The following is a 15,561-nucleotide window of genomic DNA, read 5'->3' on the forward strand; positions in this document are numbered from 1 at the left end:
AGTTCAGTTTTGATTCCCTATCTGCACTACGATCTTTAAGACTTGAAAACTGATGACTAAATATCCTAATCAGAATGCCTGATTCACAGTTAGTGTCCCAGACCATCCTGACAACAGCCAGGAAATAGATTTTCTTTGAGGCAGATTTGGTGGGCAAATTGTTAGTTTCCTCTGCTAAGGAGGTAGATCCCATATAGAGTCGCTGTGAAAATTCATCTTTGGGTTTACCTGACTGAGGTGGTTGTTGGGGGTTCTTTTTGTGTTAAAGAAACTGGATGATACTAGCTCTTCTGAGGGCAGCACCATTGATATAAAGCCAGAGGTAGAGGAAGTCCCTGTGGAGGCACCAGAAGAATATCTGGACCCAGATGCATGCTTCACAGAAGGTGAGTTAAGCACAGATGTAGATATGGGCCTCTGAGTTGGTGTTGTGACCCATATCTAGTGTAGCTTAGCCTAGAGTTTAGGTCTGGGGCTGGATCAGTGCTAGGGATTGTTAAAGATCCCCAATTCTGCAGACATGAGTAAATTATAGTCACACTAAGGATTTGCAGGATTTAGGCCTTTGGAGACCAGGTGGTGTTGCCACGGTCTAGACTGTTAACAGTTAAGGAAGGTTCTCCTTCAGGGAAAGTTGCTGGCACCAGGGATTTTGAAGCAAGAGAATTTGGGTTTAATTGCTGCTGCTGTGAGGATACTTGTGGCCACAATGTTTGACAGAGCCATCATGAAGTCATATGTGGCCACTGATTTGTTAGAATAATTCCCATAGCAAAGATATTTTAAATGGTTTGAGGTGATTTTATCACCGAGTTCTCTCTGTTGCTTTCTGGTGAATTGTGGCTGCCTCGCTGAGTATAATTATTTTAAACTGGCTGCTAGTAAACTGATGTAAAGCTAGGCATTCAGATACTACAGTGACAGGAATTAGCATAAGGACCTGGAAGAGGGGTGGATTGATTGGATGGATACATTTTACTTTTAACTGAAATGCAACCAGCTTAAGATTTTAGAGGAGCAAAGTCACTTTTATGCAAAGACCCTTCTGTTCTTACAATATCCTGTCTCCCACCCCCAATAAAAATCCTCTCACACTCACTCCTTTCCACGTTGCCCCCATGCAGGTTGTGTGCAGCGCTTTAAGTGCTGTCAGGTCAGTATTGAAGATGGGCTGGGCAAATCCTGGTGGATCTTGAGGAAGACCTGTTTTCTGATTGTGGAGCACAACTGGTTCGAGACTTTCATCATCTTCATGATCCTACTGAGCAGTGGAGCCCTGGTAAGTGAGTTTTGGAAGTCTGTGAAGCCAAATTACATTATACGAGGCTCTTCTCCTAGTGTACTGAGAGCTATTTATGGGCATTTTGGTGGGAAAACACCATCTCTCCTTGGAGAGGTTGGGGAATGAAGAATAAACTTGTGATTTATTGTTAATGATTTGTATTGCAATGGGCCCCCTTTGTGCTAGGTGCTATTCAAAAACCTAGCGAGACATGGTCACTGTCCTGAAGGTTTTCCAATCTAACTTAAAGTAAGACGCAAAACTAGGAGCCTTGAAATCCGAGTTCTAATCCTTGCTTTGCCACAAACTCAGTGAGTGACCATTGGTAAAACCACTTCACCTTTCTGGGCCTTAATTTGCCCATGATGCTGTTGGGATAGCAATACTTTCTTTAACATTTGTTCAGCTCCTGGAGACCTTCAGATTGGAGGCACTGTGTGGGTGCAAACTGGGATGCATGGTTCTGATGCTGCAGCCATGTTTCTAGAGGATGAAGTTCTTCTACTAGTGAAAGACCTCATCTGATTTTTTCCCAGATCTTTGATGAGAATCAGCTTCTTGGGTATTTAGTGGATTGTGCTATACAGTGAATGAAAAAATGCAGTACATTTAAGCTGCAAATTCCAGTTCAACAGAATTCCCGTGCTTCTCCAGCTTCTCTTTCGTACCTTTGGCCAGACTGCTCAGAGGGTCTCTGCACCCATAACTGGAGCTGGATTTTTTTTTTTTTTTTTTTTTTAAGTGCTCAGCTTCCATTTAGGCATCAAAATAAATTGTAAGATTTTCAGAAGAGCTCAGCACACTAGATGCATGTTGAGAGCTGAGCTGTTTTGAAAATCTGTAAGCATCACAATAGGAGATACTGGGTGCTGAGCACTTTTGAAAAACTGTCCCTCAATTAGGTGCCTAAAAGGAAGCTGAGTTCCTTTGAAAATCTATTTCCATGGGCTTGTCTACACTGGACTTCTTTGCATCCGTGCAAATGTGCTGCCTTGGTGTAAAAAATGACTTCCACTGGTGCAGCTTACCCTCATTTAAATGAGCTGCTGGTTTGTTGCACATTCAGTGGCAAATCTTATGTAATGACAAGTGGCATTTGATTATTTCCCAGGCCTTTGAGGATATTTACATAGAACAGAGAAAGACCATCCGGACCATGCTGGAGTATGCAGACAAGGTCTTCACCTACATTTTCATTCTGGAGATGTTGCTGAAGTGGTGCGCTTATGGATTCGTCAAGTTCTTCACCAACGCCTGGTGCTGGCTGGATTTCCTCATTGTGGCTGTATGTATTTTCTGCTTCTTATCTCTGGCTGGGAAAAATAAATTTTATCTGGGGGGTGGGGATGGGGGTGTAACGCTGTGCTCATGAAAAGGGTCCAATAGATGATGTATCTCACTAGGAAGCGGGTTCAATCCCATGTGTACATAGCTCTCCAAAACTGGGAAAAGGACAGAACCATCCAGACAAGCAGAGCTACTGGGGATTGTTCTATGCAACTGCGGAATTTCTACACCACAGGTCTTAATAGATACGTACAAAGGAAGGGTTTCCATCCTCTGGCTCATGCTGTGTTAGCATTGCTCTTTCTGAAGGACCTGTACATTGAGGAAGTTATAGAAAGAGTTCAGTAGAGTGTAAAGAATTTGTGCTACAAATGAACATACCCTGACTCCAGGCCAGCTGAAGCGACATCTTCTGTCTCCACATAGTTTGTATGAGACACCAATGGGAGAAAGTTCAGCAGGTGGAATCTTTCAATGCTGCCACCTGGTGACATCCATGCACACTCTAGATATTGGGTGCTCGGGCCAATGGGTCTGTTCAAAGCTTTGTAGAACTCCAGGTACTTTCAATTCAAGTGAAGAAAACCCTTACAAGGCTAGATAAAGTTTGTCTTTATTCCTCTTTGCTAAAGAGGATCCAATACCCAGAAGAAAAGGGCTGATCCTGACATTTGGGGATATGGACAGCAACTTGGTGTAGGGTAGATGTAAGTTGATCAAAGGGGTAGACCTTCAACATGGACAAACTAGCATAGAGACCCACATAGAGAGAGCTGGTTGAAGGAATACACTGAAGGGATATAATGAATAGGAGAAGAAGGGAAATGTTAGCTAGATAATTTATGGAATAGAAAACAACAAAAGTATTTAAAACATGATGGGTAACATTTTCAAAAGCACCTACATGACTCAGCCTTTGAAGTGCTAGAGTCCCTTCTCAGAATGGGATTTTAGGCTCCCATGTTCCTCAGGTACTTCTGAAAATTGTATTTGTGTGCATTCAAAACATCCATCTGTGAGGCAGTGTCCTAGCTGAGGGCCCAGAGGACCTGCTGCACCAATCAGCCCAGACAAATGATAGAATATTAAGCTGAGAAAAGGCCTTTCTGAGTCTCTTGCTGGGAGACGGAAAATTCTTCTTCGAGTGATTGTTCACATCGATTCCAATCAGGGTGTGCGCATGCTGCGTGCACGGTCATTGGAAAGTTTTCCCTTAGCAGCTCCCGTCAGGTTGGCTCTGAAGCCCCCTGGAGTGGTGCCTTCATGGTGCTCAATATATAACCCTGCCAACCCAACCCCCCTTCAGTTCCTTCTTACCGTCCGTGACGGCCATTGGAACTGCGTTCACTTGCATTGCAAGTGCTTCCCTTAGTTTTCTTCTTTAGCCTGTAGTTTTCTAATCTACATCGAGCACACTAAGCCTTTCAGGAAATGGAACCAGCTGTTTCTTACGGTGGCAGACCGGATGAAAGGGCTCCCGGTCTCTTCCCAATGCATTTCTTCCTGGATCACAGACTGCATCCGCACACGCTGCAAGCTGGCTAAGGTCCCAGCCTCGGTTATTACAGTACACTTCACAAGGGCACAAGCCTAGTCAGCAGCTTTCCTGGCCCAGATCCCCATTCAGGAGATCTGCAGAGGGGCAACCTGGTCATCAGTGCATACATTTAACATTCACTATGCTATCACCCAGCATTCCAGAGATGATGCGGCATTCAGCAGAGCGATGCTCCAGTCAGCGATTCCTTAACTCCAACCCCATCTCCGGGGGAGAGCTTGGGAGTCACCTGATTGGAATTGACGTGAACAAGCACTCGAAGAAGAAAAAAATGGTTACTCACTTTCTCGTAATTGTTGTTCTTTGGAATGTGGTGTTCACATCCAGTCCACTGCTCACTCTCCTTTACCCTCTGTCGGAGTAGCTGGCAAGAAGGAACTGAAGGGGAGGGGGGCTGGGTCGGCAGGATTATATATTGAGCGCCATGAAGGTGCCACTCCAGGAGCTGCTAAGGGAAAACTTTCAGACGACCGTGCACGCAGCACGCGCGCACCGTGAATGGAATGGATGTGAAGAACACATCTCGAAGAACAACAGTTACCAGAAGGTGAGTAACTTTTTTTTCTGAGTAGGATTTACTTGGGCTGTACAAGTCTTCTTCTGTACACGTCTTCTGCAGTTTCCACAGTATGCATCCGATGAAGTGGGCTGTAGCTCACGAAAGCTCATGCTCAAATAAATTGGTGAGTCTCTAAGGTGCCACAAGTACGCTTTTTCTTTTTGCGAATACAGACTAACACGGCTGTTACTCTGAAACCTGTCATTGTGCTGTACAATGGCTATGGGAACTCTAGAAATATCTGAGTAGATGGAAGAATTTTCCCTAGTGTGTTGGGGAACTGCTAACGTGGAGCCAAAAGTGGGATCAAATTATCTGATATTTACTGTAGTAAAATGGATATGCAAAGTTTCCTGTTTGGTCTCTGCTCACTTGGGTGCCCCTCCTCGAAACACAGGTCCTAAGTAACTCTTCTGATCTGTAAAGTCTAGTGAATCTGTAATTCTCTCTTGTTTTACTATATAGTGAAACACAAGACTAAAATTAAAACTCCAAGACCAGACCCTTAACCCCTCCTAAACTGGATTGAGGAAAATGGTTGAGCAAGATTAAATGGATTAGATATACTTTAATAAGAAAAGGTCTGTAGTTAAGATAGGTAGGAGAAAAATTGTAAAGGTTACTCTGTCCTCATGCTTCATGGTGTGAGCTAATTCCAGCTGGGGTCAGGAAGTGCAGTATTGCACAATTGGCAAATGCAATACAGATTTGTTCACTTCTTTCAAAGCATCAGATTACCGCTAGAGTAAGGATCTCTGCCAGAGCAGATCCTTTTAAAGCCTCTAAAATGGCAGAAGTGGAGTTTGAGTTGAATCTCATGATGGGAACAGTAAATAAGAGGAAATAAGCATTTAAATATAACAATATTCTTGAATGTTATTTTTCAGGTTTGGTAGCATTGGTAAATAACCCTCCTCCTCTGATTCCTAAAGCTTGCTGGGTATACATATGAAGAAAGAGTCTTTTTCTGGGTAATAATAATTAAGGCTTCTGCTTTTCAGTCCATCGGGATTACTTTTGGCATGTACCAATGCCCACTAAACAGCCTATTGAAGTTTCCAGTGAATTGAGTATATAATACTGAATAATGCCATTGAAGGTTGAAATATTCTTTTGTAAGTTCCACTATTTCTTGTCTTGTTCACATTAGGGACCAGGGCATTAATCTAAGGGTGAGGGGCTCCGTGAATGAAGTCTTGGTTGTTTTGTACTTGAAATGCTTGAATTACTTCTGCATTGTGAGTACATTAGAGATGATCCTAGGTCCAGACACTCCCACCCATATCCTGAAGTTTGGATCTGAAACCCCTCACTTGGTCTTTGGTGATGAAGCAGGGCTGTAGATTTTTTGATATGAGCAGCACATACAAGAGCTGCTCCGCTTTGGAGCCATTTCTAGCCTTATTCCTTCCTCCCCACTAGGCAGAGTTACAGTAGGCATGCCTCCTAACAGCACAGCTTGCTACATCCTTTGATCATTAGAGGTTTTTACCTGCAGACCAAGGTCTCGCTCAGCACAATGAGTCAATTCTCATGGAAGCTTATAGCTGATGTCTTTTGATGCACAGATCTGTTTCTCTGAATCTAAGTTTCTAGTCAGTAGGCCAGGCTGCCTTGAGCTCATGCCCAGGGCTGACAACACTGCTGTGCAGCACTGGTTGAGATGGGTTAGAAGAACTTGAACTTAAAACTATATCGCTTCTGCTTGTCTCTGATATAAACTAAAGCTCCTATGTGAGGCATTTCTTTGACATTAGTGAAGAATCCCTGTGTGTTCTCTCATGTAAGAAAGCTCTTTCTAATGTAGGATGGGAGCAGAGGCTAAGGCAATGGACTCAGGCTCGTGTCTGAAATACCGGCACTTGCTGGAACAATGGTTCATACCCACCAGCATCAGTGCAGCCCTGCGACTTTCCAGAGTAGATAGAATGTGTTCCATGAAGGCCACTGTGAGGCTGCTTCTAAGAGTAACCAAGGGCACATGGACAAACGCTTAAAAATGTCGCCTCCTGCCCACTGCTGTGAACCAGCTGGTGATGGTCAAATCTGAAGATGGAGAAAAGCAGGAGTCCTATTCATGAGCAGTAAAATGAAATTGAATCTTCATCCTACAATGTCAGCAATCCCACTTCCTCCATGCCCCCTTACACACGCCTCAGGCAGCTCCTCCCACAGATCAGTTCAAACGCATGTCCACACACCACGCTCATTTCGGGGCCTATTTGAAACACTGAAATGCACCTGCTTTTTCCGAGATACCAAAGATCCTGATGCTTCTGTCAGAAAAAAGTGGGCAGTGGCTGAGATTACTAAACTCTTTTCTTGCTTTAGAATGAGATTCCTTCACTCCTAAATCCCTTAACATTGGTGTTCATCTCCCTGTACCTGGCAGGGTATGTGACTCAAGCTCAAATGTATGTGACTATGGTGAGGGAAGAGAAAAATAATGTGTCTCATACTGGGTAGAGTTACTGTTCTGGAAAACTGTGATAGACCGTGACTATGTAACCCCCAGGTCCATGTATTGTGTGTCCCCTTCTATCCCTGATCTGTTGCGGCCCCCGTCTGACTCTTCACATCAGGAAGTACATACTCATACTTTCAGCTCTGACAGTCCCTGGTCCAAACCACTGCATATCAAGCAAGAAGACAGCTGTCATAAATATGACAGAGGATACATCTACACAGCAACCCCCTCCAACCCCCACCTCCCTGCAGCAGCAGTCTCAGAGCCCAGGTTAACTCACTCAGGCTCGCAGGGCTTGAGCTGCAGGGCTAAAAACAGCAGTGTAGATTTTTAGGTTTGGGCTGGAGCCAGGCTTCCACCTCACAGGGTTTCAAAGCCCAGGTTCTAGCCTGAACATCTACCCTGCTATTTTAGGCTTACATTGAGAGCCCCTCCCACCTCCCCAAGTCAGTTGACCTAGTCTCTGAGACTCACTGCTGCGGTTTTTTGCCATGTAGATGTACTCAGAGAGACTTGAATCAATAGCCCAGACCAAAGCATCCCTGAATATTGGAGCATTAGAAATCTGGTCCTGAATTTGGTTCCTTGAGCCCATTTCTAGAATGAACTGGCATCATCCTTAAAGTTCATTTACCGCTGAATGCCTCAGTTTCTCCGTGTTTTAAAGGAGGATAAAAATTCACTGTTAGGAACTGCATCCTGTTATGAGGATTAACTAGCTAATGATTGATAAGGAAAATGGCTGTGTAAGGGCTCAGTTATTTCATGATACATAATGATCAACTGACATTTTTAAATGGTTTAGATACTTGTCCTTATGTGTCTCTGTAGTGTAACAGTGGTTGATTTTAAATCACAAGCGCTCTTATGGGAGGCCGATGAATGTGTTGATGGTGAAGGACAGTTATTATACAGGACCCTATCCACATCCCAGTGTCATAAACAGGAGTCTTTCCAGTGACTGAAATGGAAATTGGATCATGTCTGTAGCGCCATTAAGTGTACATGGTACTTTACGGGCAGAAGGTCCCTTTGAATTCACAGAATAAGGACCCAGTCCTGCAAGAGGCTTAGTTGCCCTCAGCACCTACTGAGGACATTCCGTAGCTCACAGTAATGGACCCTAAGTTGTATTCTAAGCCATGATCTTTAACAAAAAAGGATGGCTTTGGGATTAAGGCAGAGCACAGTGGACTTAGGACGTCTAGATTCTATCCCCAGCTTTATCATAGCCCCACTGTGTGACTCTGAGCAAGTCATGTCGTTATCACGTGCCTCACTTTCCCCATTTGTAAAATGGGGTGATTATACTACCCCTCCCTCAAAGCAGGTTGTGATGCTCAGTGATGATAAAGCTCTGCATCCTTTGCAAATCTTTGTATGGAGATGCTAGAGAAGTGCTGTGTTAGCAGAACCAAAAAGTCAGGTTTAAAAGTGATAGAAATTTGAAACGGAGTGCTTTAAAGCCAAGGGTGTTCAGTATTTTATGATACCAATCCACCCCCAAAATTATTCTTATGTTTTTGATATAAAGTAATAAACTCTATTCCTCAGTGGTCACTGCTGTAGAAAGAACACCGCCACCAGGAATGAGTGAGGCGACTGCTCTTTGAATAAGCTGAGCAGGACAATTTGTGCAGTGTGTGTATTTATCTGTATTCTTTCTCACAGGTACCTTTAAAATTTGTCTGGCTTAATTTAATGGGAGCTGCTTGGACCCTGCAGACAATAAAAGGGCCAGGGTAAGGTTCTTGTCATCCGTTTGGGCTCCTCCTTCCAACAGACCCTGTTTCCGTCTGTGTGTCTCTGCCTCTCTCTCACTTCTTTTTTCCCCTTTGTTTTTTTCTTATGCCTCTCTCAACCACATTATTTCCTTTCAGGTCGTTTCAGTCAAGTGAAGTAGGCAGCTGGTGTCATGTCTTCGGCATTTTTCTATGGGGGCCCCAGACCTGCAGTCTGGGCTGGGCAATCAGTGCTAGGGGATTCATTCTAACAGTTTGGAACCTTTTTTCTTTTTTTTTTCTTTTTCTTTTTGTTTTCTGTGTAGGTCTCTTTAGTCAGCCTTGTAGCTAATGCCCTGGGCTACTCGGAACTAGGTGCCATAAAGTCCCTTAGGACACTAAGAGCTTTGAGGCCTTTAAGAGCGTTGTCCCGATTTGAGGGGATGAGGGTAAGATGCCATTAGCAGCTGATCCTTCTGCATGCCTGTGGAGCGGGTTTTTTTAAGCATGCTAGAACTGATCAAACTGGTGGAAAGATAATTCCAGGCAGAATCATGATGCAGCTGCTAACTTGATCACACACCCCTGTTTATGTCCCCTTACCCTGCCCTCTGCTGCACACTCCCCTTTTAAAGAAGGGAGATACATTTAGCTGCCTCATTACATTAATTATTGGCCCAAACCACATGCCATTCGCAGAACATGTTCAACACTTGGCTGTTCTCATTTGGCCTGGCTTTTACCTCTAGCATCTGAGGGGGCTTTTCAGCTGTAACTTTTTTTATCTAGGGAGAATCACCAGGTGCAAAGAAGCAGAATTCGAACCACCTCAAATGTCTTCCCCCTCTCTCCCCCAAGGTGTTGGCCACAGTGGGAGCTGGTGGGATTTAATCAAAGGAGAATTTAAAGGGTTTATAAAAATATCTAATGTATGTAAGTCAGTAAAAAGCTGCTTCTCCTTCTTGGATAACTCAGGCCTTTAGTCCCTGCGGGAAGGAAATGGGGGAGAGCTCAGCTGTTTCAAAAAAGCTTTTGGTTTAATTCCTCTTGTTGCACCTTGTTGTTCTCAATCCAGTCTGGTGATGACTGGAAGCCTTGTCTGATAGTGAAGCTTTCCTTTCCACTCCCTCCCTTTTACCATGCTTTTATGGTACCCGGTCCTGTCACTGTGATATTAGCAACAAAGCACAAGCAAAGCATTGAACTTAACAAGCTTTCCTGAAATTGTTAGATGGCACCAATGTCATGGGGATTCCATTTGAAATGATTGCAGTGTCTTGTTACTTTGCCACTGATTTTATATTTTGGTGCTTTCCCCCCTCCTTTTGTATTGAAATAATCATGTACAAAAAAGCAAAACAATCCAACAAAACATACCTTTCTGTAGGTAAAGGGTATGTTGGACCAACGGATTTTCACTGTTGCTGTTGTGAAAAATGTTAATTTAGGTCTTTTGCACTAAAGATCAAGAAAATGCACACTGAAATTTAAAGGTATCATAGAAGAAATGGAATAAAACAGCTGGGAGATCATACTAAACTCTAAATTTACTCCAGGGCACCTCTGGAGTTAACTCCGGTGGAGTCAGTGGAATTACTCTGGATTTACACGGGTGTAATTTAGAGCAAAATAATGGCCTAAGGCATATAATGGCCTGTTAAAGGAATTCTCAAATAGATCTCTAGGGCATGACATAAACTACAATATCTATAAAGAAAATCCAGTGGAAGCAATAGTTTGTACTGAGGGTAGTCGCTGTTGGCTACATACACTAACCTCAAGTTAGCTACACAACATGGCCATATCAGAGTTGTGTAGAAAGCACTAGTGAGACCTTAACTGTGCAGAAATGATCCTGATGAGGCTAATCCTATAAAAATCTTTCTGCAAATTTCTTCAATAGCACAGTCACAGTACAGCCCCTGAAAAGCCAGTCCTGCTCATCCACCCTCAGAACCACAGTTCCAGTTTTGTTATAGTGGAATGAAATCTGTGTCAATTTAAAATAATTTAAATAGCTGAAGCAGAATTCTCGATTCCCTTTTCCCAGTGCCAAAAACATTATAATTGTTTCATGCAGTTCATGGCTGTTGGCACATACAGCAAACTCAATGGTTAAATTCACCCCATGGCTACTTATATCCCATTTATTCTCAAATGTGAGGGCTTAGTGGACATAAGCTGTGTGCTCGCATCCTGTGCAGGAGCACATTTTACCCTAAGTGCATGAAGAGGCAGCAGTGTCTTGTTGCTGGAACCAGATACAGGGAGCTGTGATTCTGCCTCTGATTTGGGAGTGACCTTGGGCAAGTCACTTAGCCCCTTGGTACAGGGCACAGAGAGGTTAATAATACTTCACAAGGGTGTTGAGACATTTAATTACTGTTTGTAATGTGCTTTGAGATCCTTAGGTGTAAGGCATTATACAAGTGCATGGTATTAATATGAAGTATCATTACTGGAAATGGCCTTTATCTGCTAAAAACAGATTTCAGGTATTGACCATGTGTGTTTTTATCTTAACCTTGAGATGCTCGTGGGACATTCGCCTGAACTGACACTCTTGGAAAAATCCGTAGCCTTTCCACACTAAAATCCTGGCCCCATTGACATTAATGAAAAATCTCCCATTGACTTCAGTGGGGCCAGAATGTCACCCTAGCTTTGTCTACAGCTTGATACTGTTAACATCATTTGGGTCATAATAAAGGTGTGGATTAAATATTAATATCCTCAAAGCTACAAATTTAGTATATCTATCAGGATAGCCTTTAACTTAAATTCCTGTCTGAGATTCTTATAAAAAAGCATAATTGTATGATTAAGACTTAAAATCTAGGTTGAGCAAAGATGGCTTGTGTGAACTACATGCTAAATACAAACAGGGTTGATTCCTCTCTGGGGCTATATCAATCTGCTTTGGGGGTGGGGGAGAGGGGTTTTCCCCCTTGCCAGTAGGGCTTTTAGTTTAATGCTAAACAGTGGCTTACAAGTTACATAGCACAATCACAAAGGGTGAAATTTGTTCCAGTGGCACAAAGCCGGAATGATCAGGCCTTGTTCATATGGAGTCTAGCAAAGTTAGGGGTCTAGAGCACCCCCTCCACAGTTGCTTCTCCAGCCGACGGGCCCCCAGGACCCCCCACTTTTGTGTACACTTCTCCAACAATGGACAAATGTGGAGTTTGTGTGGTATGAAGGGTCCTTCTGCACTAGGATGAATTTCATCCAGAAAGAACCAATTTGCACCCTACTGCAACGTCAACACAATGTTCATAATTTTTTTTTTGTCATTAGGACGTGTTCTTTTGCTAAAGTTTAATGCTTAAAAGTGGTTTATATAACGATATAACATGGTCACAGAGACTAGTATAATCAGAAAGGAAAAAGAACTAGTATGAAGTCCATAGATAATAAATGGCATTTTAAAAAATAAATGTAAATCATGCTGGAGAGAATGATCTCCCCACCCCTCCCATTCCTACCCCCACCCACCTGGAGATTTTGAATTGTACCTGGTGTGAAATCGAGAGGTTCACAGATACTTAAAATTGGGAAACTGTTTCACTTCAGCAAAATTGATACAAAGGGGTTAACTGTAACTGTGCTACTGTGTAACTTTTTCCATTCTTTTTTGTTCTGACTTTGATATAAGTGTACCAAAACAATCCCTCCAACCCCAAGGACAGTAATTTGAAATGCCTTTGCAAAGGAAACATTACAAGTAGTTCTTTGCTTTTCTCTACTCCATAGTAATCTGCATTTTAAAGAGCTTGCTCTGCTCTTAAATTATTCAGGAAGTATGACAGTAATGCTATGAAACATGCATGCACTTTTGTCAATTGCCAATGCACAGTCTGCACACAAAAGCCATGTTCCCTCTCTCAGATTTTTTGAAAGTTGGTTATGGTTATAATGATCAGTTTAAACAGTGTGAGTTGATTCCGTTTATTCAGGTAAATGATTACAGGAAGCGAGAGCATTTGTCCAGTCAGCATGCTTACTCTACAACTTATCAGGGGTATATCAGCATTCCAATATCTGAATAGTTGTAAAATACAGTAGGTGCTCACTGTGGTGTGTGCACTTAGGGGAGTAGGTAATTGGAAGGAAAGGTGTGTATTTAGCATCTATTTAAAGGACCTGATGCTGATCTCATACCAATGTAAGTCAGTGGATTTATGCTGGTGTAAAACTGATTAGTGATTAGTCTCAAACCCTGTTAATCGTTGCAGGGAAAACTTCATTCAGTAGAAGTACATGTGTATTTAACCCTTTTACTGCCACATTGCCAAGTTGATGGGGCATCTAAAAGCTAAAATGGCATCCTGGTCAATTATTATGCTGAATTTAAATTATCTGTAGATTTTGTATGAAGTTATTGAGGGGTAGAGATGGGGCCAAGCCATGAAGTTTAGAGTTGGGTCTAAATTTCTGGGATGCGAATCCAAGTTTCTGGTTTCAGTCCATCTCTTTTCAGGACCAGTATAATTTTCAGTGAGCATATATAGGGAAATCCCATTGGATTACAGAGTGGAGACACTTGAGTCAACATGAAACATGACTAAATCATTACTAATTATTTTGTTACATAAAACATTTAAACATGAAATAATGATGCAGAAAGTGATCAGTTTGAGAGTCTGATTTAGACATGTCTCACCAGGGAGGTTAGCGTTCCACCATTTGTGACTGCTGAGACACTTTGGCATTTTGCATGAAGTAACTGGTAGAAGGGACTGGGATCATTCAATATCTTAATTCCCATAAGTGATAGTAAGAGCATCCCAAGAGGGCAAATCACTGGCTTAATTGATCTTTTTTGCCAGGGAGGACTAGGAGGGCTGGTGTAGTGACTATTTACTACCTAGGGCATTTTCATTAACCGTGACTTCTTTTGAGGAACAGCTGTGATCTGGTGGTTTAAGGAAGAGCTGAAACTTGGGTTCTGTACCTGACTCTGACACCTCTATTTTGGGTGGGGAAACTGAGGCTCAGAAAGGCAAAATGACTTGCTCAGGGTCATGGCAGCCAGTTAGTGGCAGAGTCCGGAACAGAAGATCTGATTGCCAGTTCTGTGCTTAGGCCACCATCAGCATTTCAGTGATAATGAAAATGCCTTAGGAAGCAAAGAGTCACTGCAACTCCCACCCCAATTGCTTTTCTGACTCTTTGTAAAGTACCTTGAGACCTGCCTGAAAAGTGCTATGAGGAGTCCACATTGTTATTAATTGTCATATATTTATTGTTTAAACCCTGAATTACAGAATGCCTGAAACCAGTGTGTTTGACTAGAACTTTGATTAGTGTTCCTCTTTGACACTAGACAGAAGGGATGAAACAGTTTAAAATTTTAATTTACTAAAGGAACCTAATATAGGAGAATTGTAATAAAAGATTTAATATCCCACTGGCCTGGCTACGTTAAAAGCATGAGAGCTTAAATTCTGCCATGTGTTTGTCAGGAGAGGGCTTGGGGAAACACCGCTCCAAATTTCTGAGACTCAAATTAGGAAATGGTGAAAAGATGAGCTGTGACCAAACAGCACACCACTTCCTGTTTTATTTGCTGCAGTTTGGAGAAGGGAATATGGCTTTTCTTTCTTCTTGAGCTTGCAAACCTGCATGCTCAGCTATTTGCCTGAGACAACATGGTCGCCTTGCTTAGTCACAAATATTATCTTGATGTTTACACTGACTCATGGCTTAGTCTTAAGAGAACAATTTTAGGGCTCGATCCTGCTCCCATTGAAGTCAATGGCTCAGAATTCCCCACTGACCTCAGTGGGAGCAGGAAGCGGGTCTGTAAGTGACCACAGCCTTGTTTTAAAGTGGGGAATGGCCATAAGGGCCACTGGCTGATAAATTCCTCCAAATCCATGAGCAATATCCTTGGACCTGGCTTTGAGCAATTAGTCAGGTAGGAGTCTATTGATTATTGTGAAGAGAGTTTGAGCCCAGCCTCACTCAGTAACATCATTTTTTCCCTTTGGCAATCAAAATTATTTAAAAGCAATTCTTGTACACATGCACGCACAAACACACACCCACACCCACAAAAAAACAAACTCAAAGTCAGCAGATCCAAAAAGAACTCACCCTGTTTTTAAAATAAACAGGATCTCAACAGATGAACATAAGAACAGCCAGACTGGGTCAGACCAATGGTCCATCTAGCCCAGTATCCAGTGGGCTTCTAAACAGAACCTTTAGCCACTTGGAAATAATTTACTGCAAACTCTAGTCTAGACTAAAAGCCACGGACCTGTCAGTGGCCTCGCCTCCTATTCCCCCCGAAAAACAGCTGTATTAATGCTTGCTGCCTACTGTCTTCTGTTTTATACTAAAACTTTCTCCCACCCCTTCCAACGCAGGTGGTTGTCAACGCCCTGGTTGGCGCTATCCCTTCCATTATGAATGTGTTGTTGGTCTGCCTTATCTTCTGGCTGATTTTCAGCATTATGGGGGTTAACCTGTTTGCTGGGAAATACCATTACTGCTTTAACGAGACATCTGAGGAGCGCTTCGAAATAGAGATAGTTAACAACAGGACTGATTGTGAAGCACTGATGCCGCCCAACTCCACTGAGATCCGATGGAAGAACGTGAAAATTAACTTTGACAATGTTGGGGCAGGATACCTGGCGCTTCTCCAAATTGTAAGTTTTGCCTTTCCCACCTCCAAGC

At 42.8% G+C, this 15,561-nt stretch overlaps 1 protein-coding gene across 5 annotated transcripts in view; it reads left to right on the forward strand.

Moving 5' to 3' along the window:
• The window catches only part of SCN8A (sodium voltage-gated channel alpha subunit 8), a 117,235-nt gene that overhangs the window by 87,317 nt on the left and 14,357 nt on the right, over positions 1 to 15,561 (forward strand). For 4 of the 5 annotated variants that reach the window (XM_073319060.2, XM_073319058.2, XM_073319056.2 and 1 more), the window contains 5 exons: positions 269 to 386; positions 1,125 to 1,279; positions 2,394 to 2,567; positions 9,201 to 9,323; positions 15,249 to 15,533. In XM_073319060.2, the coding sequence (XP_073175161.1) occupies positions 269 to 386; positions 1,125 to 1,279; positions 2,394 to 2,567; positions 9,201 to 9,323; positions 15,249 to 15,533 (855 nt within the window). The remainder of the gene's footprint in view (positions 1 to 268; positions 387 to 1,124; positions 1,280 to 2,393; positions 2,568 to 9,200; positions 9,324 to 15,248; positions 15,534 to 15,561) is intronic. The other variant, XM_073319057.2, reaches the window with a different exon arrangement.

Source organism: Lepidochelys kempii, chromosome 20, assembly GCF_965140285.1.
Source record: "Lepidochelys kempii isolate rLepKem1 chromosome 20, rLepKem1.hap1, whole genome shotgun sequence".
Lineage (NCBI taxonomy): Eukaryota > Metazoa > Chordata > Testudines > Cheloniidae > Lepidochelys > Lepidochelys kempii.